This window comes from Lutra lutra, chromosome 5 (assembly GCF_902655055.1).
Source record: "Lutra lutra chromosome 5, mLutLut1.2, whole genome shotgun sequence".
Classification (NCBI taxonomy): Eukaryota; Metazoa; Chordata; class Mammalia; order Carnivora; family Mustelidae; genus Lutra; species Lutra lutra.
Window position 1 is genome coordinate 27,377,535 of NC_062282.1, and position 26,754 is coordinate 27,404,288.

The 26,754-nt window shown below is 42.7% G+C and overlaps 1 protein-coding gene across 3 annotated transcripts; it reads right to left on the minus strand.

Annotated features, from left to right (window-relative positions):
• Positions 1–2,775: 2,775 nt before the first annotated feature.
• Positions 2,776–26,213, minus strand: C1QTNF3 (C1q and TNF related 3). Of its 3 annotated transcripts, none has more exons than XM_047729734.1 (6): positions 26,045–26,213; positions 19,737–19,848; positions 16,133–16,287; positions 12,674–12,803; positions 8,165–8,264; positions 2,776–4,652 (listed from the first exon to the last, which is right to left on the minus strand). In XM_047729734.1, exons 1-6 carry the CDS (start codon positions 26,126–26,128, stop codon positions 4,493–4,495), a joined length of 741 nt encoding a protein of 246 aa, XP_047585690.1. In that variant the 5' UTR covers positions 26,129–26,213; the 3' UTR covers positions 2,776–4,492. The 3 variants fall into 3 exon arrangements, with proteins under 3 accessions (XP_047585690.1, XP_047585689.1, XP_047585688.1); XM_047729733.1 differs by having other exon boundaries at positions 25,865–26,213; XM_047729732.1 differs by having other exon boundaries at positions 25,826–26,213.
• Between the last annotated feature and the right edge of the window lie 541 nt (positions 26,214–26,754).

Sequence of the window (26,754 nt, forward strand, 5' to 3'; positions counted from 1 at the left end):
CGCTTGCGCGGGGCCCTGTCCTGGAGTCTGCGCACTGGGCGGGTTCCGGCCCCCCCTCCTGGCCGAGTCCAATGGGCGCTTTCCCTTCGCCTTAGCTCCTTGCTTTTGAGGCGTTGCTTGCCCCCTGACTGAGACAGGATTATTTTTTGCCTCCCTCTCTGCCTAGACTCTGTTAAACTGAGGCTTGTTTAAAAATATATATGTTTTTTTATTTTTTATTTTTATTTTTTATTTTTTTGAACAAAATATCTGTACTAATTAACCAGCACCAAAAAGGAAGTGGTTAGGAGCATTCTACCAACAGGAGCTGGAGAGAGGCTTTTATAGAGAAAAGCAAGTAAATGATTGGTTAGCAATAGATTAAAGTCTACTTGGCTGTTTGTGATGGGTTGTCCTTAGGTTCCAATTTCATAACTTTGAGGCCTTTACAGGATTAGGTTTTGGTTTGTTTAGTCGGCTGCCAGCGCACTGGAACCACAGCAGTCTAACGGCCTCCTTGTTTTATTAATATAACACCTCTTTGTCCCTCTCTAGCCCGTGTTCCTACCTCTGTTCAGACATAAGCTTCCTTACCCCCTTCTTTGTTTTATTTTTAGTTTAAAAAACTTAAAGAGAAAATTGCAAAGAATGATAAGACATTCCAGAATGACACAATATTTTTTCATTATTTGCTTCCAGACTACTGTTCCTAAAAAATAAACAGTATACATATAGCTTAGGCTAACAATCAGGATCAGATTCACATGAGTCAGAGATATTACCCAGCATCAAGTTTTACTAATAGGTTCAAAGATACAGGCCATGGAAAGGCTCAGCCAAATCAGAGGTCTGGAAAATCTCACATGGCCCTTCTTTCCTACATTGGACACATACTCTCTGTTACAGATTGAAATATGTCCCTTCAAAATTCATATATTGAAGTCCTACTTCTCAGTACCTCAGAATGTGACCAGGGCTTATAAAGAGGTAACTAAAGTTAAATGAAGTTATATGGGTTGGCCCTAATTAATACGGCTGGTTTCTTTATGAGAAAAGATTAGGACACAGAAAGCAAGGACTGAGGGATGGCCATGTGAGGACATAGCAGAAGGTGGCTATCTGCCAACCAAAGGAAAAGAGCTTCAGATGAAACCAAACTTGCAGATACCTTGATTTTGTACCTTTAGCCTCTAGAACTGAAAGAAAATGGCTTTCTGTTGTTTAAGCTGCCCAGCCTGTAGTACCTTATTATGGAAGCCTGAGCAGACTAATACAACTATTAAGAGGGTTGGGGGCCGGGGCAGTTAGGATGTTTTGTTATAGCCCTAGCAAAATAATATACCCTCTGACCCATGACTATAGTTTAGGTCTCTAATGAGTTTCTCAGGTACCTAACAGACTTCATTTTACATCCCAGGCAGTCACTTAGCTTTGGAACCATGCTTCTTAGGTTTGGGGTTTATTTAGCATAAGTAAAGGGCTATGTGTTTAATGCATCAAATAGATAAGTCCTCTTCCTTCTAGCAGCTATCATTCATCTATTTACCCAAGGTAAATAGGTACAAAAGGTACAACTGACAAGGAGAGTCACCTGCCTTTTTCTTTATCCCTCAAGTCATCCATGTAATAAAGGGAGTAAATAGATCACACGCCAGCTGCTTTTTAACATCTTCCATAGCTAAAGTCTCCTTTACCCTTCCCTCCTACCCAAATTTACATTTCTTTGCTGGTGCTCACTCCACCAATCAAGACACATGCACTCCCATGATTTTGATACATGGTCCACAGTCTGTTATATCTATTGATGCTGTAACTATACTATTTATATACTGTATTTTGTATACATATATCATATTCTGTAGTTTAAATTTACATAAGTGATGTTACATTGCAATCACTCTTCTGAACTTGCTTTTGTAGCCCATCTTATCCTAACTTGTCTCCCCATTTCTACCCCTTTCTCTTAGGTCAGTCAGATTCTTGGCTTTAATCAAATAGCTTACATAATTGCCTGATGTTGCTGAATTCAGGCCACTGGAGTCCCACCCGAGGTCAAAGCATGACAGTCTGGTGGGGACATAGATCTCCACAGTTTCCACTCGCCTCTGCCCTGCTGAGAGATTTATACCAGCCTGATTCTGGGCCATAAGGATAGAGGTACTTACTTGAAGGGTCTCCCACTGATGATTAAGATGGAGCCATTAAATTATAATAATGACTCTGGTGGATTGAAACATATTAAATATACGAAAAATCATAAGTTAATAATAATGCTTTTTAAGAGATCTTATTAATCACTTTGAAGACTTCTAGGACACTAACTCATTATTATAAAAATTGATAAATAAAAGTGAAAAAAAGATTAAGCATCTATCTTGTCTTCCATATAAACAGTATTTCAGAATAACCAAAGAGCTAGTGAAATGCTAGTAAAGTGAAGGAAACTATCAACAAACCAAAAAGGCAGCCTACTGAAGGGGAAGAGATGTTTGAAAATGATATATCCAATAAGGGGTTAATATCCAAAACATATGAAGAACTTACACAACTGAACACCAAAAATAACCACATAATCCAACTAAAAATGGGCAGAGAGGGACACCTGGGTGGCTCAGTTGGTTGAACATCCAACTCTTGGTTTTGGCTCAGGTCATGATCTCATGAGTCATGGGATCAAGCCCCATGTCAAGACTTGAGTTGGGCCCGGGGCTCAGTGTGGAGTCCGGTTGAAACTCACTGTGGTGACTTATAATGTATGACTATTCAACTTTATTAAGAACATTATAAAACAATACATTTAACAAAAGTATGTTTATTTCCATACGATGCTTTTACATTTTTCTCGTCAGTTTTATCTAAAGCTAAGCCAATGTCTTCTTCTAAGGTATTTTATTAATAATGTATGTTCTTTAAACATGGAATCCCTTTGGGCAACATGAAACATTCAATTGTCTATTGGCAATACACTTTTACAAGGTATTTACGATGTTTGGAAATAGTAAACCTCAACACCCATGACTGCACAGCCCCAGAAGCAACTGGAGACATATACAAAATCACAAAAACATTACCAACCAGTCAAGCACATTTTGGCTAATATCCATTCACTTTAAAATAGCATTGTTTGTGTTGGTCAGGAAGAGTTTAAAAATATTTATAGATCAAAAGAATGGGTCAAAGACAGAACTGAACATGGAGTACACTAAGTTAGCTAATAGGGCAGCCCTGATTAATTTCTTCTGCTTCTAGTTATAGGGGGTAATCAGTACAACTAAACCCATAGTTTAAAAGCCTTTGTGGAAATTGAAAATGTAACAGAAAATAAAATAAGGGATAATTGCTTTCTAAGGGAATTGATTAAATGATATGTTTCAGATAGGTATCTCTCTAGTGCATTATAAATATGATTCAACATCAGGATAAACACATATTCCAATGATGCTTTGCTTAAAATAAACAAATTTGGGGTACTATCTCCTGAACTTGTCCCTTTTTAGGGAAGGACAGGCAAAAGTAAAGGAGCACAGCTCCATTTTAAGTATTGCCTAAATATGGTGATCAAAAAAGCCGTATCAATTTTTATCTTTAAAAACGTTAAGAGATTTTATTTTATGTCTTCTAAATGGAATGCCCTTATATTTTTTATCCATTAGTTTGTATATAACTGAGTTTACAGCTCCTCAAATGACATGTCAGTAAATTTCATCGGGGTAATTTCTAAATTGAGAGAGAATAAGAGAATAAGGACATTGTGTATACTGTGTATATGGACATAAGCTCACCTCAGCTGGTTCTCCAGGCCAGGGTCAACAAAGATCTATTGTAACACAAGAAACCCAATGGGAAAAAGCCAATATGATAAATCATATCTGATAAACCCAATTTTGGATCATGAGAAAATTCTATATCCAAAAACATAAGCCATTACAAGTCAAGATTTAATTACAGCAGTATTCTTATTTTTAAAAAAGGAGTCCATTATTTATGGACATTGTGAATACTTTCCTTATCTAAAAGCTATCTGGAATTACTAAAATTATCTATATTTATTCATAAATATTGACCCAGCGGATCAAAGTGTTACTTCCCAGTCTAGGCTTCACAAATGTTTCTGGTAACTTGGTCCTCGCAAGTGCCCTTTTTTCTGACCGACCCCACCCTAGTCACTGCACTCTTGTCTCTGAAATGTTATAAAGAATGATGAACCCCAAACCTCAGGAATTCCTGGAAGTTGCTATTAAATTAAAAACAGAGCAACCAAATTCTTTGCAAAGGACTTCTTTGATGGAAACAATTATTTCCAACCTGTATCAAGAAGGAATTCTTCTTTAGGTGCCTGGGGAAGAGTAAACATGCCAAGTATATTAGTCAAGGTCACTTGAGAAGACTGTTTTGTGGATTCTTCTTCTGAGCTCCTGAGTAGAACCCTTAACCCTAATATCCCTCAGATCACAACAATACCAGCTAAGCCATCATAAGTCTTCCCAAAAGTAGAGCTGGTCTATTCATATATTCACTTGGTTTCAAAGAGGAGGAAGCCTGCAAAGGTAGAGAAGCGCTGGTGGTCCCCATGAAGAGCGCCATTGCCCATTCTCAGCCAAACCTCATCCCCTTTAGCCAGCTTCAGTACTGCATGGTTGCTGGATGTATCTGACTTCCCCTTTGTTTCATAGCTGTAAAGAAAAAAAGGCACCAACTACTTAGCCTTTGCAATGGAAAATCAACTCTTTACCAAAATATGTCCTCCCCTTCTTCTCCAGGCTCTCATGCACTTAGAATTATAGGATTAAGTTCTCCAAATGGCATGTGAACAGACATGTACCACTTCTAGAATCGGACAACACAACTCTCCCAAACCCCTCTTCTTGCTTCTTCCTCATTATGACCATGTGGAATGGTAATGACAATGACCAGAATGACCTGGAAGCCAAGTGTTGTAGCCTGAGTTCTTGAAAACTGTGCAGTAGGAAGCTCTCTCTCACTTGTCCCAACCTGGAACAACCACTCTGGACTGTCCCATGAGAAGAAAAGGGATTTCCATTACATTTAAGCCATTGGGCTAATGTTATAGCAGTTTAGTCTACTCTAACTTCTTTGGGATTTCGTACTAAAGCAGGGTTCTGCTATAACCCAAACTAAAACATGTTTCATTGGCTCAGGATCAGGCAGAAAGTACTGAGGAGACAAAGATTGTGGGCTTGAAAGCTGGAGATCCATGTTGTGCTGTGACAAAACATTTAGGAAAACATCTGATAACAAAGAAAGCAGACCTTATGTCTACCAAGCCTATACCCTAAGCAAGGAAGTGACTGGAAAAGCCAAAATACTGCTCTTAGTAATATGTTTCTGCAAAAGACAAGTTCAGACAAAAACTGGTATGTCTGAAGGACAGGAAGAAGAAAGGGAGGGTCTAGAAAGTTGAGGTCTAACAGGGTTGGAAAAGCCAACCAGAGACATCAGAGATAAAGTTAATGTTGTCTTATTAAGACTTCTCATCCAATCTAATAGACATGGCCTATCACATAACCTGATGGATTACAAATATTGCCTTTCTACCGAAATCTGTTGTTTTAGAAGATCTTGTGGTAACCATCACTAGTTAAGACAGAAGGGAATGAAGACAAGGAATCAAGGAAAGAACAGGCTGAAAAACTAGATGTCAAGAAAAGAATGTTGGATTTGGTTTGCTAACACATGTTACTGACTGGCAGCAAAGGGAACAAAAGCCTGATAAGTTTCTGAGGAAATGGTATTACCCAGAAATCCAAACCTGGCTCACAAGGGACTTGGGGTCTTTGACTAAATACTCTTAGCCTTCTAATTTGCACCAGCAGGAAGTGGGCAGTGAAAGACCCCCAGGGAACACCTACTCACCTTTTGGATGGAGAAAAACAGGGAAGGTCCTCCCAGAGGACAGAATCAGGGGCCAAAGAGAAAAACAGCTGAGAGCCTGACTTGATAAAAAGGATTACTCATTCCTAAGACTTGGGGCTTTGAGCTGGATGCATGAACTGCAGTTTAGGCAGTCTTCCATGGGGGTGGAGATGGGGAGATTTATCTTCTAAATGTAGGAAGAAGAATTCAACAGATACTTGGTAGCCAGAGGAGCAGAGAAGCCTGGCTGTTCACCAGACTCCATCTCCCTTCTTCCGGAGGAGCAGCTCTACATTCCTAGCTGCCCCTGCATAGGCTGAGGGGAGTTAGGGTGGACAACAAAGTAATTGTGTTCTCTGAATAGAATGTGAGATGACGCATAAACATGTTCACAAGCCTGTTGCTCTTTTTGCCTTCTGACTATGGCAATGACAATGACCAGGGAGAATTTGCAAGTCATTTTTACAGGTGGCAGAACTGCTTTCACCGGTCTGCATCTCTCAAAACCCATATGGAGCACCTTCCTCCCAACCCCCATCCCCCCAATCCCTCCTCCACCCTCTCATCCCCATCCTTCCCCGTCCTGGAGCTGGTCAAGCAACATAGAGTTCTGCAGTGTTTGAGCTGCCATATTGAGTCTTTTTTTTATTTTTTAAGGATTTTATTTATTGATTTATGAGAGAGCACAAGCAGTGGGGAGAGGCAGAGAGAGGGGGAGAAGCAGACTCCCCAGCAAGCGGAGAGCCCAATGCAGTGCTCCATCCCAGGACCCTAGGATCATGATCTGAGCCAAAGGCAGCCACCGCTTAATCCACTGAGCCATCCAGGCGCCCCTTGAGTCTCTTTTTTTGCAGTAATTCCACCTTCTTATCTTTTTCTCTTTTGGTTTTTCAAATACATCCCCCACTGGGGGCCAGAGAAGAAATGGCAATCCTACCAAGTCATCAAAAGATAAGATAGCAGCCACAGAATTGTTCGTAAATAACTCACCACCCATTTAGTTATGGGAAAGATGTTGGCTCTCTGCCTCTTTCCTACATCTTAAGCTTATATCAGAACAAGTCGTAATATTTCTTTTTAAGATAATTTTTTAAAGATATATTTATTTATTTACTTACTTACTTATTTGGAGGGGGCACACACCTGCGCACACATGAGAGCGAGTTGGGGGAGGGGCTGAGAGAATCCTCTAAGCAGACTCCCCGACAGTAGGGAGCCCCATGCAGGGCTCCATCTCACCACCCATGAGATCATGACCTGAGCTGAAACCAAGAGTTGGTCACTCAACCAACTGAGCCGTTCAAGCACCCTAAAATAATTTTTTTTTTAAAAGAAGCTCTAGGGCCAGGTTGATAGGATAAATATCAGAGCAGCAGAATAGCCTAAAGACCAGGGCCTATTCCCAATTCTCTACCTGCCAGCTGAGGAAGATAGTAGAGAAGATCATCAATAGGGGTAAACTCTGGCAAAGGGGGTGGGAGAGTAAGAAAATAGAAGAAAAGCCTGAGAAAGAAGAAAAGAATTTATAGGTTAAGAAAAGAACACAAATAGGGGCACCTGGGTGGCTCATTTGGTTAAGCATCTGCCTTTAACTCAGGTCATAATCTCAGGGTCCTGGGATCGAACCCTGCATTGGGCTCTCTGCTCAGTGGGGAGCCTACAGCCTGCTGCTCCCCCTGCTTGTTTTCTCTCTTGCTCTCTGTCAAATAAATAAATAAAATCTTTATGAAAAGAAAGACTCTCTCTCCCTTTCTTTCTACCCTTCCCCTCCTGCTCTCACAAACACATGTGCGCTCGCACTGTCTCTCTCTCTCAAATAAATAAACAAGATGTTTTAAAAAAATATAAATGATTGGGGCACCTGGGTGGCTCAGTGGGTTAAAGCCTCTGCCTTCGGCTCAGGTCATGATCTCAAGGTCCTGGGATCGAGCCCCGCATCAGGCTCTCTGCTCTGCAGGGAGCCTGCTTCCCCCTCTCTCTCTGCCTGCCTCTCTGCCTACTTGTGGATCTCTGTCTGTCAAGTAAGTAAATAAAATCTTAAAAATATATATATGTATATATATAAATGATTAATTATGGGGAGTATTGCTAGTAATCAGCTCAAGGCCTCTCATCAACCTGCTTATTCTCAAGTTCATCAGATTTATTTCTTCCCAAATAGTAATTATAATCTGGCCACATATTGGTATATGGGAGCTCTCAGTGATGACAAGTCAGGCGCTCCTGATTCTTCTACACTCTGTGGTGTTTGCCATCCTTTGAGCAAGCAATGGCGGCATGGTTGACCCTTGTGATAGAGAAGACCACCCACCTGTACATGCTGAACACTGTATTGCCATTGTGCATGAGGTACACATATACTTCTTCAACATCCTCGTGCTTCATCATGCTGAAGGTGAAGAAATACACACCTGAAAAAGGCAGGTATTTATCCGCATTTATATTAACATATTGTACATTGAGGACTGGGAGATACACTGTATGACTTCACATTTTTTTGTTTATATCCTATATGGCACGTAGGCTCTTCCTGGCCTTTTTTTGTAGGACTGTTCCTTTATCTGCTCTCACCTCCTACTTTAAATTAAATAAATTTCTCAGTGTGTGTACCATGCATCCCTAATAAGCACTTACGGTGAGGTACACACTATTCCTAGGTATCAGTTAACTACCACTAGGACTCTTTGGACAAGGTACAGAGCCCTGCATGGATGAACCCATGGCCTCTTCAGCCTAACAAAATGAGCCACGTGTATAGCATTACGGTGGGTGGGTACACTCAGCCCAGAGATGTTAGCCAGAGGTAAGAAGTATTTTAGCAGATAAATATTGATCAGTTCTGAACAAATAGTTTTAGAAACTTATCGTGTTATTCATTGTAAGTAGAAGAAATTATGTACCATAAAGAGAAAGACTCCACAATGACTCAGCAGCATGACCTTACTACTTTTAGTAAGGATAATAAGGATCCTTCTCATTTGTAAAGGATCAATGCATTTTAAAAGATGTGAGTTTTCTTGTAAGACTCTAGGCCACCCAACAGAAAGGAACTTAATAGGAACTGATACACTGTAAAAGGTTAGAATGAATCCAAAAGCACAGAGATGAACAAAAGGGAAAATCTTCTCAACTCCAGATGAGGTGGGAGTTGAGCGTGCATTTTGGAAAGATGAATGAATATATATCATCAAGCTCTTACAGATTTTCCAACCTACATTTTCAAATTAGTGACCTTGTCTTTGTGCATTTGAGTTTACGGCAATGTCTTTCTTGCAGTTCTAGAGGCCGGAAGTCCAAGAGCAGGGTGTCAACACAATCTGGTGAGAGGTTTCCTCCAGGTCACAGACTTCTTATTGTATCCCCATGTGGCAGAAGGGATTAGGGGACTCAGTGGGGCCTCTTTCATAAGAGGACCAATCCCATTCATGAGAATTCTGCCATCATGAGGTTATCATCCCCCAAAGGCCATACCTCCTAATACCATTAACTTGGGCCTTAGGTTTTCAATGTATGAATTTTAGAGGGACTCATTCAGAACATAGCAGCAGGCCTTGTAAGGGGGAAAACCCAGAAATGTCTTTTTAAAAAAAGATAGCATGACACAGTTCTATGCTCTTTTTCAAAGGTGCAATCAAGTAAGATAGAAGCAGTGAGGGTACCATGTTGACACCTGCTTCTGAGTCAAGTTGAACCAAGTGAAGAAGTGTGATCATGCTTCATTTAGTGCCAGTCTTGCATATTCAATATCCTGGGAATAAAGGAACTAGTGTAAAAAATCAGTCATACCCATTCATAAGGCTGGAGATTAGTTCACAGACGAAAAGTAAAGGCAGATCGAAATCACAGGACTCTAAGAAAATAGTTTACGTGTGTTTAGATTTTTACATTTTACAGAATGTATTAGACACACAGTGGGGAGACAAATGATGGTTGTTACCAAGTGATGATCCAAGAGAGTTCTAAACAACTACTAAATCTTTGAGCTTTAATGATAAAGCCCTTGAAAACAATGGAACCATTGGGCTTCTCGAGATGCTTACGTAAACTGCAGCCCAGAGGTGTGTAACAAAATAATTACAGGAAAATTGTCAACCTTCAGAGCAGAAAGTCACATAAGAAGGTTTAAAACTGTTTGAAGTGTGATGAAAGATCACTTGGATCATTTCCTATACCCGTTTACTTCTGAGTTTAGCTGGGTGGAAACCTCAATCAAGCCGTTAAAAGCACTTGTGTCAAATTTAACATGGCGACTGCATCCATCAGAATTTTCCTCTTCTCCTTCTGGATTCCACATAGGGAAATAAGGAGCATTGAACACAAACACCAGATAGAATCCATTTTTCAGAAGATTAGGAGACATAAAAGTCAATAAACTTAAAATACAATACTTGTCTGTCAAATGCAACAGACAGCAGACAGAGAGTCTCAAGAAAGCAACATGGGGGCTGGGCAGGGAGTTTTGAGGAGGCCAAGCTGTGGCTGATCTCCCAGTACTGGAAAAAAGACACTCCCTGATGGAGAAAGGCCACATGCTGAAAAGAAGCTCTTATGAGGGGGGCTAAGATGAAGTCCAAGTGATATTTTGGGGGAAGGTTGCTAGATAAAGTACAAAAAGTGAGGTGAGTGGTCCTAAAATGGCAGATTTCCAAATCTACCACCAAAAACAGGGCAAGAGAAATATAAGTGCCAGGCTTGTCTCAGAAGTCTCCCCAGACCCAGTGCAGTCTGCGGAGGGAGGCAAAGGAAGTGTGGCCACACAGAGAAAACACACAAAAGGGCCACACTTGAAGGACCAGAGTGAGTCTCCTGGTAGCTAGAGAGGGAGCCATGGAGGTACAAGCCAGAAGTATGCTGAAGTCCCCCCTGTCATCCCTCCTCCCCCCAAGAAACTACTATCTGTGGCTGGCCTAAGGAAATCCAACTCTTTCAACTGTCAGTCAGTTTTAGAAAGTAGAAAAGAAGAGCAGAAACTACCCATAGAGGAAGAATACTCACCAAGAAGAAATGTTGTCATGTAGTAGACGAAAACTGTAACTAAATCTGAATTTAAACATCCTGAATTTAAGATATGTTAATAAAGCAAATACTTCTATGAAAGAACATTATTAAACAAAAAGCAGGAACTCCTAGCAGAAATGTTTAGATAAGAGAAGGAACTAAAAACTGGGACTAATAAGCCTAAGGTAAGACATAGAAAAAATAAAGAAAACAACACAGAAATAAGACAGAAGAAATTGGAAGAAGCAAAAAGGAAAATTCATCGTCAGCATATGTAATTAAGGACATGCAGAATGTAAGGACCTATTTAGCCAGAGCAACTCCATCTTGGGATGGAGAAAACAAACAATGTGAAATGGAAATTAAAAAAAAAAAAAAACAGCAAGAAATTCGAGAAAATAACACATACAGAAGACAAACAAAGAAAACTTAAACACAAACCCAACAAAACATATTTGGAGCCCTTCCCAAGTTACCTCCTGCAACTTTGAGAGGCTGTCGATATTCCCTCTCCGTCAGCCATGTCATGTCAGTCTCTATTTCAATGGTCCCATCACTTCCTGGCAGATTCTGACCTCCTCGGCTCTCAAAGACAGTGTGATTACTTTGGGCCCACCTACATAATCCAAAATAATCTCCCCATCTCAAGATCCTGAATTTAATCAGACCTGCGAAGTCCCTTATTTTGCCATATAAGGTACCATTCGCAGCTCCTGGGGATTTTAGGTCTTGGGCCAATTTGGGAGTCATCATTCAGTGCCTACAGCTTCCTTACTTTCAGCCACCACAAGCTGATCATTCTGGGTAGACTTTTCCTGCTGTTCTTTGACTATGTGGCTGTAAGCCTTCTTTTTGCCCTGAAAAGTTTTTTTTTAAAATTATATATATATTTTTTTCTTTTTTTAAAGATCTTATTTATTTATTTGACAGACAGAGATCACAAGTAGGCAGAGAGGCAGGCAGAGAGAGAGGAGGAACCAGGCTCCCCAAGGAGCAGAGAGCCAGATGTGGGGCTTGATCCCAGGACCCTGAGATCATGACCTGAGCCAAAGGCAGAGGCTTTAACCCACTGAGCCACCCAGGCACCCTTTGATTATATTTTTAAATACAAATTTAAACATGGTTTTTCCTTCTTCTTGCTGTACTAAGGTGGGGTGGCACTGAGAACAGTGTGACTTGTGTTAGGAAATCAGGCAATAAGCCAGCACATTGTTGATGGGACATTTTTGAACTAAAATAAGACCATTGAAAAGGTCACTAGATTTTTATTGTCATCATAGTGCAGCAATTCTAAACCCTGTCCATGATAAAATACTCCTCTCCTCTGGGGCTGACCACTCACAAGCACCCTCCGCCCCATCCCCCACACCTTAGGACACCACTGGTTAACTTGTGTGCCTGGGTGGCTCAGTTAGTTAAGCATCTGCCTTCGACTCAGGTCATGATCCCAGGGTCCTGGGATTGAGCCCAGGGCAGGCTCCCTGCTCAGCGGGGAATCTGCTTCTCCCTCTCCTCCCTGCTCTTGCTCTCTCTCTCTCTCTCACAAATAAAATATTTTTTTTAAAAGATAAAAGTGTATTCATCTTTTTGAATTCTAATTCATTTACTTTGAAATCCAACAGAAATCTGTATATGAGCTGATTGTTTTAACCGGAATCAGAATGAATTCTCAACTCTCTTAGTGTCTTCCTTTCTTTGTGTCCTCTTCCTTCATCATTTACCTTCCTCCCTCACTCTCTCACCTTTTCCCTACCTTCCTTCCATCCTTCCTTCTAGATTGCTAGTTGATTAATTCAGTCATTCATTTGTTTTTACATCTCACCTGATACTGGGGCCCCAAATCTACCAGTCATGACATCAAAGAAGTTTCCGATGTTAGTCTCCACGCTGCTGAAGATGATCCCACTATTCTGGTTGCTGAAGTGGGTCGCCAGAGAAGCCATGAATGCAATCTAAGGAAAGTTAATTAACAGGAAATTTATCTTAAAGAAATGAGATTTTTACAAAAGTAAGTTTGGTTCAACATTATTTGTAACAGCTAGATTGGAAATAAACAGAAAAAAATTAAATCATGGTAATTTTTAACATTTTTTATACTATGAAGCCATTAAATGATAGTATATGTCAGCAGTTCTGACTTTGTGTTTCAAGGAGCATTAGACTTCAAAAGGTTTTTTGAAATATTAAAATACTATTATGGGGAAAATATAGATGAAATCTACTTATAGCTATTAAATGTTCATTAGCATATTAAAGGATCTGAGAAGGCCTGTAGCAAAATAACCTTTTAATTTTGTTCACTCTGTATAATTTCTTTCTCTAAAGAACAGTGCTATTATGATGTATGATAAATATACATTTAGTCTTTGTCCCAGTCTTTGGCATAGTGCCCAAAACCATTGAAAATCTTAAGTATTTAGAGAGATCAAGGGGTCTTTTGTTATGTTAATGAGATAACTTTTGGAAAGCCCCTAGGTAACCTAAAGATGGGGCCTATTTGCCATTGGAGCCAACCATGTGATTAGAGATGAGTGATCAGTCCCACCCCACATCCAGGAAGGGTAGAGGGGCAGGAGGTTGAATTCAATTACCAATGGCCTGTGATTTAATCAATCCTGCCTATACAATGAAGCCTCCATAAAAACTTAAAAGGAAGGGGTTCAGAGAGCATCTAGGTTGGTGAACATGGGAAGTGCTGGAGAGTGGTACTTGGTCTCTGAGAGGGTATGGCACTTCAGCACCCTTTTCCCCAAACCTTGCCCTATGCATCTTTTCCATCTGGCTGTTCCTGAATTACACCCTTTTACAACAAACCAGGGATTGAATAAGTAACATGTTTCTCTGAGTTCCTGCTAGCAAATTACTTGAACTCCAGGAGGGTTCATAGCCTCCCCTTCATAGCCGGAATGTCAGAAGCACAGACTTAGAGTCTGAAGTTGGGGGTGGCGGTCTTGTAGGGTTGAGCCTTTAACCTTGGAATCTGAGGCGTTTTCCAAGTAAGTAGTGTCAGAATTGAGTTGAATTGTAAGGACACCTAACCAATGTGGGACCAATGCTTGGTGGTGTGGGAAAAACCCTCACACTGGAATTGTACCATTGTTAGACAGTCACATTTGAAAATAAATGCCAGTCCCCCATCAACATGAGTCATTGTAACTGAGTGTGAGTTAAATCAATAAATTCTTTAGTTTGCTGGGATTACCTGTCTTCAATGAATGGGAGTTTAAAGGAAGGGCTTAGAGGAGAGGGTGAGAGAGGGAATAATTGGAAGTTTGGAAGACTCAGGGGAAAGCAGACTGAGGAAAATCAACACGGAAAGGATTTGGACAGTCAGAAAGACAGCATGAAGGCTGTGGATGCAGAAGGAAGGGGAAAGAAAGGGATGACACCAGAGGAGGGATTTTGAAAAATGGGAATAAAGGGTCCTGGAATCACCCTTCTTTACAGGCTGCCTAAGGCCAGTCATCCCTCCTCTGTAATGCCTCCTTTAAAACATGTGAATGTAGGGGACGCCTGGGTGGCTCAGTCGGTGAAGCATCTGCCTTCAGCTCGGGTCATGATCCTGGGGTGCTGGGATCCAGCCCCTTGTCAGGCTCCCTGCTCAGTGGGGAATCTGCTTCTCCTTCTCTCAGCCCATGCTCTCTCTCTGCCTCTCTGAAACAAATAAAATCTTACAAATAAATAAAATGATTTAAAAAAATAAAACTATGTGAATGCAGTTCTGCCAAATTATTACATTGTAGTTGTTGGGTAAATTAATTGATGGAGCAATTTAATCATTGCCCAGGGTGCACTCCATCAGACTGGGCCCCTGGACCTTGTACAACCATCGCAGGTTTAGAGTTAGAGTTTCTAGCTTTGGGAATGTTTATCACCCTTCTCATCAGACACCTTTAACCTGGCTAGGCAGCATCTGTCTTCTTTTCTTTGTAAATTATTGATGGCCCATTGATGCCAGGTTGCTACGATTATTAAACAACAATCATTTACAAGTGACAAAACCTCAAAAGCAGTTAGAGAAACACAAAAGACCTCTTAAGTTATAACTTTAAAAAATCAAGGCCCAGAAAAATGATGGAATTTATCCAAGGTCAACCAACCACAGGATATGCCCAAATAAAAGGCAAAGTTCTCCCCCAGTCGCTCTTTCAGACAAGAGTCTCTGTATTCTGGTTCTTGAAATGTCTCTCCTGCTGTGGTACATTCTCTCAATTACACACAGCCCCCAGCTGCTGATGATTCGACTTAATAATATTTCAACTTTAGATGCTGCCATAGCAATCCGCATTCAGTAGAAACCACACTTCAGATTTTAAATTTGGATCTTTTCCTGGGCTATCAATACGCAATAGATCCTCTCTTATGATGCTGGGCAGGGGCCCTGAGCCACAGCTCCCTGTCAGCCACAGGATCAGGAGGGTCAACAACGGATATTACACTTAACCACCATTATGCTAACATAAATGCTAGCTTTCAATGGCCATAGGAATCCCTTGGAAAAATCAGTTTTTTAAAAAATCACCCAGAAAATAAAGAGATAACCAAGACTTAGTAATTTTCTTGGTGATCTAACCTTGCATTTTCCAGTTTTAGATGTTATTAGCAACAAGAATTTTGAACATCACTTAAAGGAGAAATAAACAGTAGTCAAATGAGCATGTAAGCTTAGGCTAAAATATTCAATTATAGCCTCATAAATAGATTCAAAACACATCAAACTGAAATAAATATAATCTGGTCTAATCTAAACTAGGATGGGTGACTCAAAAATAAAACATCTCTAGTGATAAAGAAGACACGGAAAAAAATTTAAATGAAAACTGTGCCACAAAATCTTGAGTTGATAGAGAATGATACTTATATATTCATATCCATATATGTGATTTAAATCGGTAAATGTAACAAAATGAATACATAAAATATTCGAGGCATACTCATGCCATTTTTACATTTGAGTTGCCAGAAACCTTTTCATTTAACATCTCTTCTGATAGGGAAAATGGAACATTAGCTGATACCCAGGGCGGCTGTGTATTTGGTCTAAGAAGGGATTTGAATTTCAACTTCTTAAGAACGATTTCAAAATGTTCTTTGAACAACAGTGTGGGCCGTCTGTGAACATCCTGTAACGGGAGTGAGTCAAGCCAGCCTCGGGCATGTGGCCATGCAGGCCAGGAGCCAACAGAGAGAGTGTGAAGAAGCGCTAGGGCCTTCTGCCTCCTGCACTACGAGGGTCCAGGCAGTTTAGAAGTCCAGTGGAGATCTGCCCAAGGTGACATACCTGCAGTTCTGGAGGAATCCCCGGATAGCCCTTTTCTCCCTTGGGGCCATGCTGTCCTCTTTCACCTCGTGGCCCAAGGTCACCTTTGTCTCCTTTCTCACCTTTGGCCCCTTCATGGCCAGTGGCTCCATTATTGCCATTGTTCCCATGGTTTCCTTAAATTACAAGCAGAAGGCATCATGTGGAAAGCCCCCATCACTCACACTGACCACCTACTGTTATACAAATACAGACCCTTTCTTCAAATATGCTCACCCTCAATTGCAAAAGAAGATGACTTGAAACAGTCCTGAACGCAGCCAAGGGGGCAGCACCAAATGAGCTCTCTTACTGGGGACACTGAAGACAGCCTTAGCTATTCAAGTCTCCAAAGACTGTTTTTCCCATAGAGCAAGAGTTGGATGAAAAATTTTGAGGACTGGGGCAGTTCAGTCATTGAGCATCTGCCTTGGGCTCGGGTCCTGATCCCAGGGTCAGCATCGGGCTCCCTGCTCAGTGGGAAGCCTGCTTCTCCCTCTCCTACTCCCCCAGCTTGTGTTCCCTCTCTCACTGTCTCTCTCTCTGTCAAATAAATGAATAAAATCTTAAAAAAAAAGGAAAGAAAAATTTGGGGGACTGATGATCAGAGTATTATTTATAATAGCAGAGATTAGAAACAAACAATACTGGAAGAGCTCAATTAAAAACAAAGGCACATCCCAGTAAATAATGTTATACCATCCCCCCCAAAAAAGCTAAAGAAAAATATTTACTAGTATTTAATATTGTTCACGATACTTTTATATTAAAAGGTTATGAATCATTAGAGGCAGTGTGATAATATGTGTAAGTAGTATTTATATACTATGTGTAAGGGCCTATTTAGCCAGAGTGATTCCATCCGGTTAAACAGTGATTTTGTTGTTTATGCAGTAAAACTTAAACTGACCATGCCCTCCCCGCTCCAGGGGAACGTACTTAAAAGCAAGTCCCGGAAACCAGTAGAATATGGTCGACCAGTCCCTGATAACAGAGCCCGATTGCAAGGATGAGTCGGGCCAGGTGGAGACATCCAATCAGTGGGGTGCACATACTACCTCCCTACCTACCAAGGAGTATGAGCCCTGCCTTTTGGACGCCAATTCTGACCAAGGTGATAGGCTAGTTCAAATAGCTACTATGGGGTGAATTGTAATTCAATTGGCCACCCATGTGTGACCTATCATGACTATGCAACTTTCTCTGTGTGTTACAATCTCATTGGCCACCTGTGTGTTGCCAGGCTCAACCACATGGCCTTTGCTCTATAAAAGTTAGTCTGGGGGCGCCTGGGTGGCTCAGTGGGTTAAGCCGCTGCCTTCGGCTCAGGTCATGATCTCAGGGTCCTGGGATCGAGCCCCGCATCGGGCTCTCTGCTCAGCAGGGAGCCTGCTTCCTCCTCTCTCTCTACCTGCCTCTCTGCCTGCTTGTGATCTCTCTCTGTCAAATAAATAATAAAAATCTTTAAAAAAAATAAATAAAAGTTAGTCTGTAAGGCAGGGAAGGGTAGCCCTCTCTGTAAGAGGTGGCCCCGAATGGTCGATTTGATTCTTGATGCTTGGCTCAAAATAAAGCTTTGCTTGACTTTTGCTTTGTATCAGTCTCGCTCCTTTGATCACGGACCTATCATTGAGGGACCTATCACTATGTAAAAATATTTCCAGTATTTTTTTCCCAAATGGATGAAACATGAGTGGCTTTTGTGTTATGCTATGTACTTTTTTGTCTCTTTGAATTTTTCTATAAAGGACAGGCACCACTTTTATCATGGAAGGAGATGTAAAATCATTGATACAAATTGTAACAATAATTTTGAAAGCAAGGCTTGGATAATGATTTCAACTCTTCACTCTGCCACTAAGAGACAGTTTCTACAGCTCTTCCTTTATTTTATATTTGCTGAATTTCACACCCCTTCGCTGTTAAGACAAATGTGTTTTTTTTTTAAAGACTTCATTCATTCATTTGACAGACAGAGATCACAAGTAGACAGAGAGGCAGGCAGAGAGAGGAAGGGAAGCAGGCTCCCCGCTGAGTAGAGAAGCCAGACTGTGGCTCCATCCCAGGACCCTGGGATCACAACCCGAGCTGAAGGCAGAGGCTTTAACCCACAGAGCCACCCAGGTACACCCCCTTCGCCGTTTATTTTGCATGCCACCTTTGGTCAGGTATTGTACCAGGCTTGCCAACCCTCCAGGTAAATAAATTTGGACTGTATTTACAAGTTAATGGGCAAAAAAAAAAAAAAAGCTATTTTGTTTGGGAACATTTAGCCAAGGCCAGCTTGTTCTGTACCCACAAGAGAGTTTAGCCTCAGAAGATATTAAGAGGCTGAATATTCTCTAACCCCAGTCACTGCACCTGTGGGCAGATGCCCTTAACGTTAAAGGACATGGACTCTGAGACAGTAATCACAACTTAAAGCCTAACAGAATATTTTCTCATTTTAAATTTGGTTTCATATAAGAAGCCACTCAAAATTATATTTAAAAATGAAAACTTGGGGAACCTGGGTGGCTCAGCCAGTTAAGCATCTGTCTTCGGCTCAGGTCATGATCTCAGGGTCCTAGGATTAAAGTCTGCATCTGGCTCCCTGCTCAGCAGGGAGTCTGCTTCTCCATCTCCCCCTTGTTCTCTCTCAAGATCTCTTTCTTTCTCAAATAAATAAATAAAATATTTTTTAAAAATTAAAACTCATATGATAAATGTTAACATCAATGAAGGGGAGAGAAGAGAAAGCAGACTTCTGTCAAACACCCAGAAGAAGTCCTGCCCCCAGGAACTGACCTGGGGAATAGGAAGACAATTAACCCTCAGACGGATTTGGGAGTCCTAAGACAGAGAGGATCTGGGCTACCTTTTCCTTGGCTGACCCCAGACATTAGCCAGTTTTCAGGACCTCCCGTGCCTGGGGCACACTCAGTGGGGTAGGGTGGCTCAGTGGAGTTCCACAGCATTTCCCATGCTGCCACGTGGTGCGGGATCCCAAAAATATTCCCATGAGCCCAAGAGAGGCGTGAAAGTCAACCCAGAGATAGCTGAACACGGACAGACCCTGAGATTAAGGGAAGAAAAACTTAGCTAGACACAAATGCGGACAGAAGACTGTGTGGTTCAGTGAATGGCACTATGGAGATGGCAATAGCCAGCCCAGTAAGCGCTCCTCTTCTCCCCACCTTCACATCATAAGTTCCCTGAAAGTTAGACAGAGTGTGTTGCATGAAGCATATTGTGGAAGAAACACCAAAACAAGAGTATATCCAATAAGAGTCCATAATTCTGTACTCCATGCTGGTTAAGACCCCCCTCCCCACTGCCACCAGTGAATCGGGTGCCCCAAGATGTCTAACACCTGTGGGATCCTGGGAGTGGGATAAATAATAAATACTATTGAGCTTCTGGTACATTGTTGCACCTAATTGGCTCTGTAAACCTAGTCCCCTCCCGAACTCCCTTTTGGATTTTCCACACACACCCTTTGGATCACACACAAGTGAACCCAAATGATTTCGATTCGCCCTGGCTCCGGTTTTGGCACAGGGCCCAGTTAGACTGGCAACAAACAGAGAGTCTCTCTCATCCTTACCTGGGATGCCAGGGGGCCCGGGGGGCCCCGGGGGGCCTTGGTAGCCTCGGAAACTGTACTCTCCATGGCAACACTTGCTGCAGTCTGGGGGCAGCCCTCCGGTTTGTGGAGACTTTAAAAAGATACAGAGAGAAGCTTCAGAGAATGGTACTGGGGAGTCATTAGGACTTGTGAACTTCCCTTGGTCTTGTCTTTTGGGCAAGTTTAACTCCAGACAACCTAGGACAGCATCAGAAAAGCTGGTGTGGACTTGACTGGCGTGCTAGCTCAAGAGAGCAGATGACCAAAAGGACCAGGAAGCCAGAAGGTCAGAAGAAGGGCATGTTCTTTGGAAGGAGTGTGGTGCTGGCAGGAGATGGGGCAGTATTTCTAGAAAGTACTATCCTGAGGCTACTGGTAATGGCCAAGAAGGAAACCTCTTCAGAGCTGGCCCTCTCTATCCCAGCTGCCAGAAGCCTCCCCTGTCTTCTTTGAGTAGGTGACCCTCAAAAAGTAAGAATGATCAACTTCCAAGAGAGTTAAGAATTTCTGTATTCAGGATATGGGTATAAGAGTTCTTAGAAATTTTGAGTCAAAATGCCACCCTTTCAGTCCAAGCACACTTCAATTGCCTTAGGACATGGAGGAAACAAAGTAGTCTTTAGCCCAGTAAATTAGTATTAACTATCTACATCTTGAAACAACTTTAACTCCCCTTTGAGAAATATTTAACTTTAGGTTCTGTTTCATATTTCACTTCAAAATTTTAAATGATTATCACATCGTTCAAACCAATATTCAGCGAGTACTTAATGGATACTAAGTATACTCAAATATGACACTGAGTGGACTGCCTATCTATTTAAAGAAAAATTTCTTTTTTTAAGAAAAGATTTTATTTATTTATTTATTTATTTATTTATTTATTTATTTGACAGAGAGAGAGAGAGAGAGAGAGACAGTGAGAGAGGGAACACAAGCAGGGGGAGTGGGAGAGGGAGAAGCATGCTTCCCACTGAGCAGGGTGCCTGATACAGAGCTCAATCCCAGGACCCTGGGATCATGACCTGAGCAGAAGGCAGATACTTAATGACCGAGCCACCCCAAGCACCACTAAAGAAAAATTTCTAAAATGTGTGCTTATCATCGAGGAACTACAGATCTAATGTAAGAGCTAGATTCGCTGATAAAATTTAGAGTGGCACCAAATTGGTAGCTTGCCTTTTGATTATATCATATAAAATACTAATGGAAACTTTCCTAGACTTGAGTTATAATTCAGTGGTCTTTTGAAAACAGCATATTGTTTCTAAAGGATTCTAAAGAAAGAGAAGGAGAAAAAGGTTGGAGGGATGGGGACAGGATAAGGAGAAAGGAAGGAGGAATCTGAAATTCAGGTTTTCTCTATCATTAGAAATCCAAGCCGAAAAGTGGGTCAAGTCTTTCCCATTGCTGCACATTTAGACTCCACTTTTTTTGTTGTTGTTGCTGTTTAATTAAAAATGGGCTTGGACATTTTCCTCACTCCCTCATTCTTTTTCCCTACAGGCCTCCACCAAGCTCTTCAGGGAAAATGCAGAGTGTCTGTAGTCCCAGCATTCTCTTGCAACAGCTCAGGGCCGGATCTCAAGTGATCAGGTGACCCAGTGTGGAGCTAACTCATGTCTAGTCCTCTGCCCACCAGACCCCTCACTGGACAGATGTGGGAGTCTGTAAAAACCTTTGGTAAAACTGGTGGAGGAATAGAAAAATCAGCCAAAGCGAGTGGTTGGAGACAAGTGACTTCAGACACTTGGAAAGTCAGACACCACAGCACTGCCCCACCTTCCAATTCAAGGATGCAATCTGAGAAGTAAGTATTTCATAGTTTCCTGTTGTGATTTTGCTAATGTGAAATACAGTTTTTTAAGTTCCCAGAAATCCAAGATTCTACCAATAATGGGCTTTAGGGGAGAAAGAGGGAAAATTCCAAATCAGGAGCCATTAAAGAATAGAATTGAGTTCCTGGGATGCTAAGAATTTTAGGAACATGTCTGTTCTGGAACCAGAACTCCCATCTCAGTTCTGTGTGACTTTAGTGATATCACTCCCCACTGCCCCCAGGCATCATTTTTCTTGTCCACTAAATTAGGGCACTAGGTAAAATGGTCAGGAAATTTCTTGCCAGCTTGAAGAGCAAGCAAAGATACTAAGGTCTTTTCTAAATCCTTAAATAATGGTTTAGAAAGATTTCATTTGTGAAGTCTAGTGTCTGAGTGTGAGAAGTTAGCTCCAGGAAAGGGGGCTCTTTGGTACCAGAACTAACTAGCACTGGGGTGGGTGTCCAAGGTACTTGGGAACACTTAGAAAGCAGAGACCTTCCACCCCAGCAGGGAGAATCTTCTGATTCCTACTAGCTGGTCATGTTCTGAGAGCTGGCCTACAACATTTCACATGTTCCTCTGGTCCTTCACAACACAGTCAAATGGAATAATGCTTGTGAGCCTCTGGAGGGACCCTTAAAACAAGCTGGACAGGATGCATTAATTCAGAGGTTGTCATCACACGCTGGGAAGTCACCACATAGACCCTCTTAAGTTTATCAACCCTTATCTCATAATCAGGTCAAATTTGAAAGCCAAAGACAGGAGAATGAGCAGTGTGGGAGGAGGGATGGTCTCTAAGACAAGTCCCATCCATCTTGTGGATGGAGGCCATGGGGCGGCTACTGAGATTTGAGGTCTGCTCTTAGCGAGTGACTTCTCAGAAAGAGGGCCCACAGTTCCTTCTTTAACTGAAGAGAGACGGAAGACAAAGGAGAGGGGAAACGGGAAGAAGGGGAGGAGGGAATCCAGGAGGTGGAGGAGGAGGACCAGAGATTAAAAAGGATGAAACTGCCTAGAAGAGAGAGCCCAGGTCTGCTCAACCCCCATCTCTGCACACTTTGTCCACCATGAACCCCATGGCCAGAGTCCTCTTTCTAGAACACACACCAGCTCACCTCACTGTGTTGTTGTGAACAAACAAACACAACTTTGGCTGCCAAACTAAGGTCTGAGCTCCGTAACCTGCCAACAGAATCTTCCAGGTGGGCCCTGAGATCATCCTGTGTCTTCCTCTCACAGCCTTCAGCTACACCTACTCCTCCTGGGCTCTCTGGTCTCTTTGCTGTCCCGCATATTTTTAAATTTTATTTCTTGCGTGGTTAATCATCCTTTTTGGGTCACCTTTGAGGTTCAAAGCAGCGACCACCAGCACTCTGGCACTGTCTCCCCAACTGCCTTTTGTGTAGAGATTTTGTTGATCACGTGGTGTTCAATTGTCTGTTCATCTGTCCCCACGAGAGCCCTCCAGAGCTGTCTGGAGATGGGCTTGGGCTTATTTATCCCCAACATAAAGCTTGGCACATAGTAGAAGCACAGGAAATCATAGGTGAAACAATAAATGAGAAAAAAGAAGAATTAAAAGAAGAGAGGCAAGGAACGCAAGGAAAAAGGGAACACAGGAAAATCCAAAATGCAGTGAGTTTCCATACCCATTGGCTGATGAGTCGTATTGAAGATATCCAGAATATCAATGATTCTAAATCTTCTCAGTATCTGCTGAAGGGGGTTTGTTTGAAAATACTTCAAGAGCCCGGGAGGGTTTGAAAGCCTCCCCTCACGCCTGGACTCCCCACAGCCACTTCAAGAAAAGAAAGCCAGGAAGTGACTTCTTGCCCCCACATCTGACCCCAGCATGCTGGCTGCCTACGCCTGGAAGGTGGGGTGAAGCAGAAATGTAATTTGGATTCCAGCGGCCTCCTCAGTTTGGTTGCCAAGAAATAACAAATGACAGCCTACATCTGCCTTCTGCGTGTCTGAGAGCTCATACTGCGAAGGCCAGGGAGGGCCCAGCAGAGAGATCCTATCCACTGAAACGGAAAGTCCAGGTCAAAGCTTGGACCAAAACGAAAACATCTGCACCACTAAGAAAATACAAAGTAGCATGAGTCACCCTCCAGTCAAAAGATTATCAGATGAGGGGCGCCTGGCTAGCTCAATCAGAGCGTGTGACTCCTTATTTGGGGTTTGTGAGTTCAAGCCCCACAGTGGGTGTAGAGATTACTTAAAAAAATAATAATAATAAAATGTGGGGGAGGGTGGGGTGCTGGGAAGTGGGCTTGGTTAAGCTTCTGACTCTTGGCTTCAGTTCAGGGTGTGACCTCAGAGTTGGGAGATCTAGCTCCATTCCATTTCACACTCAGCACCAGAGTCTGCTTAAGACTCCCTCCCCCTCTGCTCCTGTGAACTCTCTCTGTCTCTCTCTAAAATAAATAAATCTTTAAAAAAAAAAAAAAAGATTGTCAGATGAAAGGACCATCTCTAAAAGTGGCCTTTGAAAAATAAGTATTTGGAGATTATTTGTTTTGTTGCTCCTTAAAGAAACAACTTTTTCTTTTTCTTTTTCTTTTTAAGATTTATTTGATTTTATTTATTTGAGAAGAGAGAGAAAGAGCATGAGAGGGGAGAGGGCAGAGGGAGAAGCAGGGAGCTTGATGTGGGACTCGATCCCGGAACTCCAGGATCATGACCTGAACTGAAGGCAGTTGCTTAACCAACTGAGCCATCCAGGAGCCCCCTTTTTCTTTTTTTTTTAAGCTTTTACCTATTTAGGGGCGCCTGGGTGGCTTAGTCCTTAAGTGTCTGCCTTCGGCTCAGGTCATGATCCACGGGTCCTGGGATTGAGCCCTACATTGGGTTTCCTGCTCAACTGGAAGCCTGCTTCTCCCTCTCCCACTCCCCCTGCTTTTATTCCCTCTTTCTCTCGGTGTCTCTCTCTCTCTGTCAAATAAATACATAAAGTCTTAAAAAAATTTTTTTCTGTATTTATTTGACAGAGAGAGAGAGAGAGAGCACGCGTGAGCACAAGCAGGGGGAGTGGCATGCAGAGGGAGAGGGAGAGGCAGGTTCTCCACTGAGCAGAGAGTTCTATGTGACAATGCGGGGCTCCATCCCAGGACCTTGGGATCATGACCTGAGCCCAAGGCAGCCGCTGAAGCCCCTGAGCCACCGAGGTGCCCCAAGAAACAATTTTTTCTTGATACAGGCTCACAGAACAATCTGGGCAACTGCACTATGCAGCCGAGTTAGAAATCCCAGCTCAGCCCCGGATCTCCAGCTGATCCTGTGTTGGGTTTCAGTCTGATCCTTTCACTAGTCCCAATCCAAACTTTTCAGTCTGTGAGAGGACAGGTTTAGATTTCACCGGCATGAAGCTTTCCAGGGCCTACTGAAAGCAAAGACTCAATAGATTCTTGTAAAACCTCTTTGTTCAATGCTTCCGTAATTCAAAGTAACTCTTCTTTCCCCCCTCCTCTGATTTCAGCACGCCAGATGCCTAGAAGGCAAGTCAAAATCCGTTTTGTCTGGTTCTTAATGTTTTAAATTAAATTGAGTTTCACCAATTTGCAAATCACTACGCTGAAACCTGACCTCAATCCAATCATCCCCGGAAAGAGTTAAAGATGTTTCCTTGAGGGCTGAGTTCACACCCAAGGAAATAAATCAGGTCCTCTGTGATTATCAGGCTTTAAATCACACAACGAAGTTTTGCTTTTCACACACACGCAGTCTTTTTGGTTCTAACTCTAAGGTTCAGAGGCTGAGCATAGAGGCTTGGTAACCTAGATTACTATAAAACAAATAAACAAGCCTAGCAAGAAATGTCACAGTAAACTAACACATCGAAGTGAAAAACTCAAAGGGCAGCTTCTCCCTGCTGGGAAGGATTAAGAAAATCCCACTCTTAGGATGTGCAAATGGTTAGACCCATCTATCTGCATGGGTCAGCACTTGTTTCCACACCAAGAGAGCAAGAAAGAAATCAAGTCATAGCACAGCAGGGAGCTGGCTGCTCTGCTTTCTTCTCTCCTGGGGGACACCGCCTCCCACATCCTCTGCTGATTTTCTAACACAGACCAGCACGGCCCCCCACCGCACCCCTCCAAGACCCCAGAACAGCCCAGAAAGACCCCCACAAGCAGCACAGCCAACTTCTCGAAAGCATTGATCCTATGAATCACAGCTGAAAAAAGAACAACAAAACTCGTTAGGCTTTCACAGTAATCCTTAGAAGAGAATTCTGAGTACCTGGCCCCAGAATGGGGTGATCTGGGCTAGGTCATCTACCTCGGGGTGCGGTAGCCCATCTGGTCTCAGGGATTTTAGGTCTGTAGAAGTGTTATTATCCACAGTCCCCGTTTTAGGATGGCTCCGCTCTCTCACTTTCTCCCTCCTGGAGCCGCTACGGCCAGTCTGCTGGTGGCTTTGCACTATTCTCGCCACTACTTTATTAGGTCTTCCGCTCACCTCCATGTACTCATCTTGACAGAGGCAAAATGGGAGGAAAAGCAAAGCCAGCAGGTGCCAGGAGACGAGCTGCCTCCCGAGCATGATTCTCAACAGAGCCCCAGAGCCTCCTGGAGACGACGGCGGGGCGTCGCGGTAAATGCCAGGGCTGGAGATGCGAGCCGCAGCCGGCTGGGCGGTTTTATACTTTGGTGTGTAATAAATAAGGCTACAGGCATGCCAGAGGGGAAGCAGCCCTCCTCCCGGGGGCAGGACAGCCCCCATTCATCACTTTCCCACCCGGCAGGAGGCTGGGCTGGTGCGCGAAGCTTGCAGTTGGTGGGGTTCGTAAATGTCACACCTTGGCACGTTTGTGTTCAAGTGTGAAGGAAACATACACAACCGGCTGGGAAACAGAGAGTGTGTGTCTGGAGGTTGGCTTTCGTGATTAGACATGTGCCTTCGCCGTCTGAGATGCTTTTGGAAAAACCCACCCTCAGGCTTGCCAGGAAATTTGGGCTTAACTGCATCTGTTCTGTCTGAAATGTTTGGGGTTGGGGGGAGACTGGTTCACGGCCATCGGGAGAGCTCATGCACTCTCACTGTACAGCTAATGCCTCCTGCCCGCCAGCCGCCGGGGTCCACTCCAAGGAACTCACTCCTCCTTCCAGACGCCAGCGGCAGAAGGCAGTTCGGTGAGTCCAGAGCACTGAGCTGGGTTCAGGTGCAGA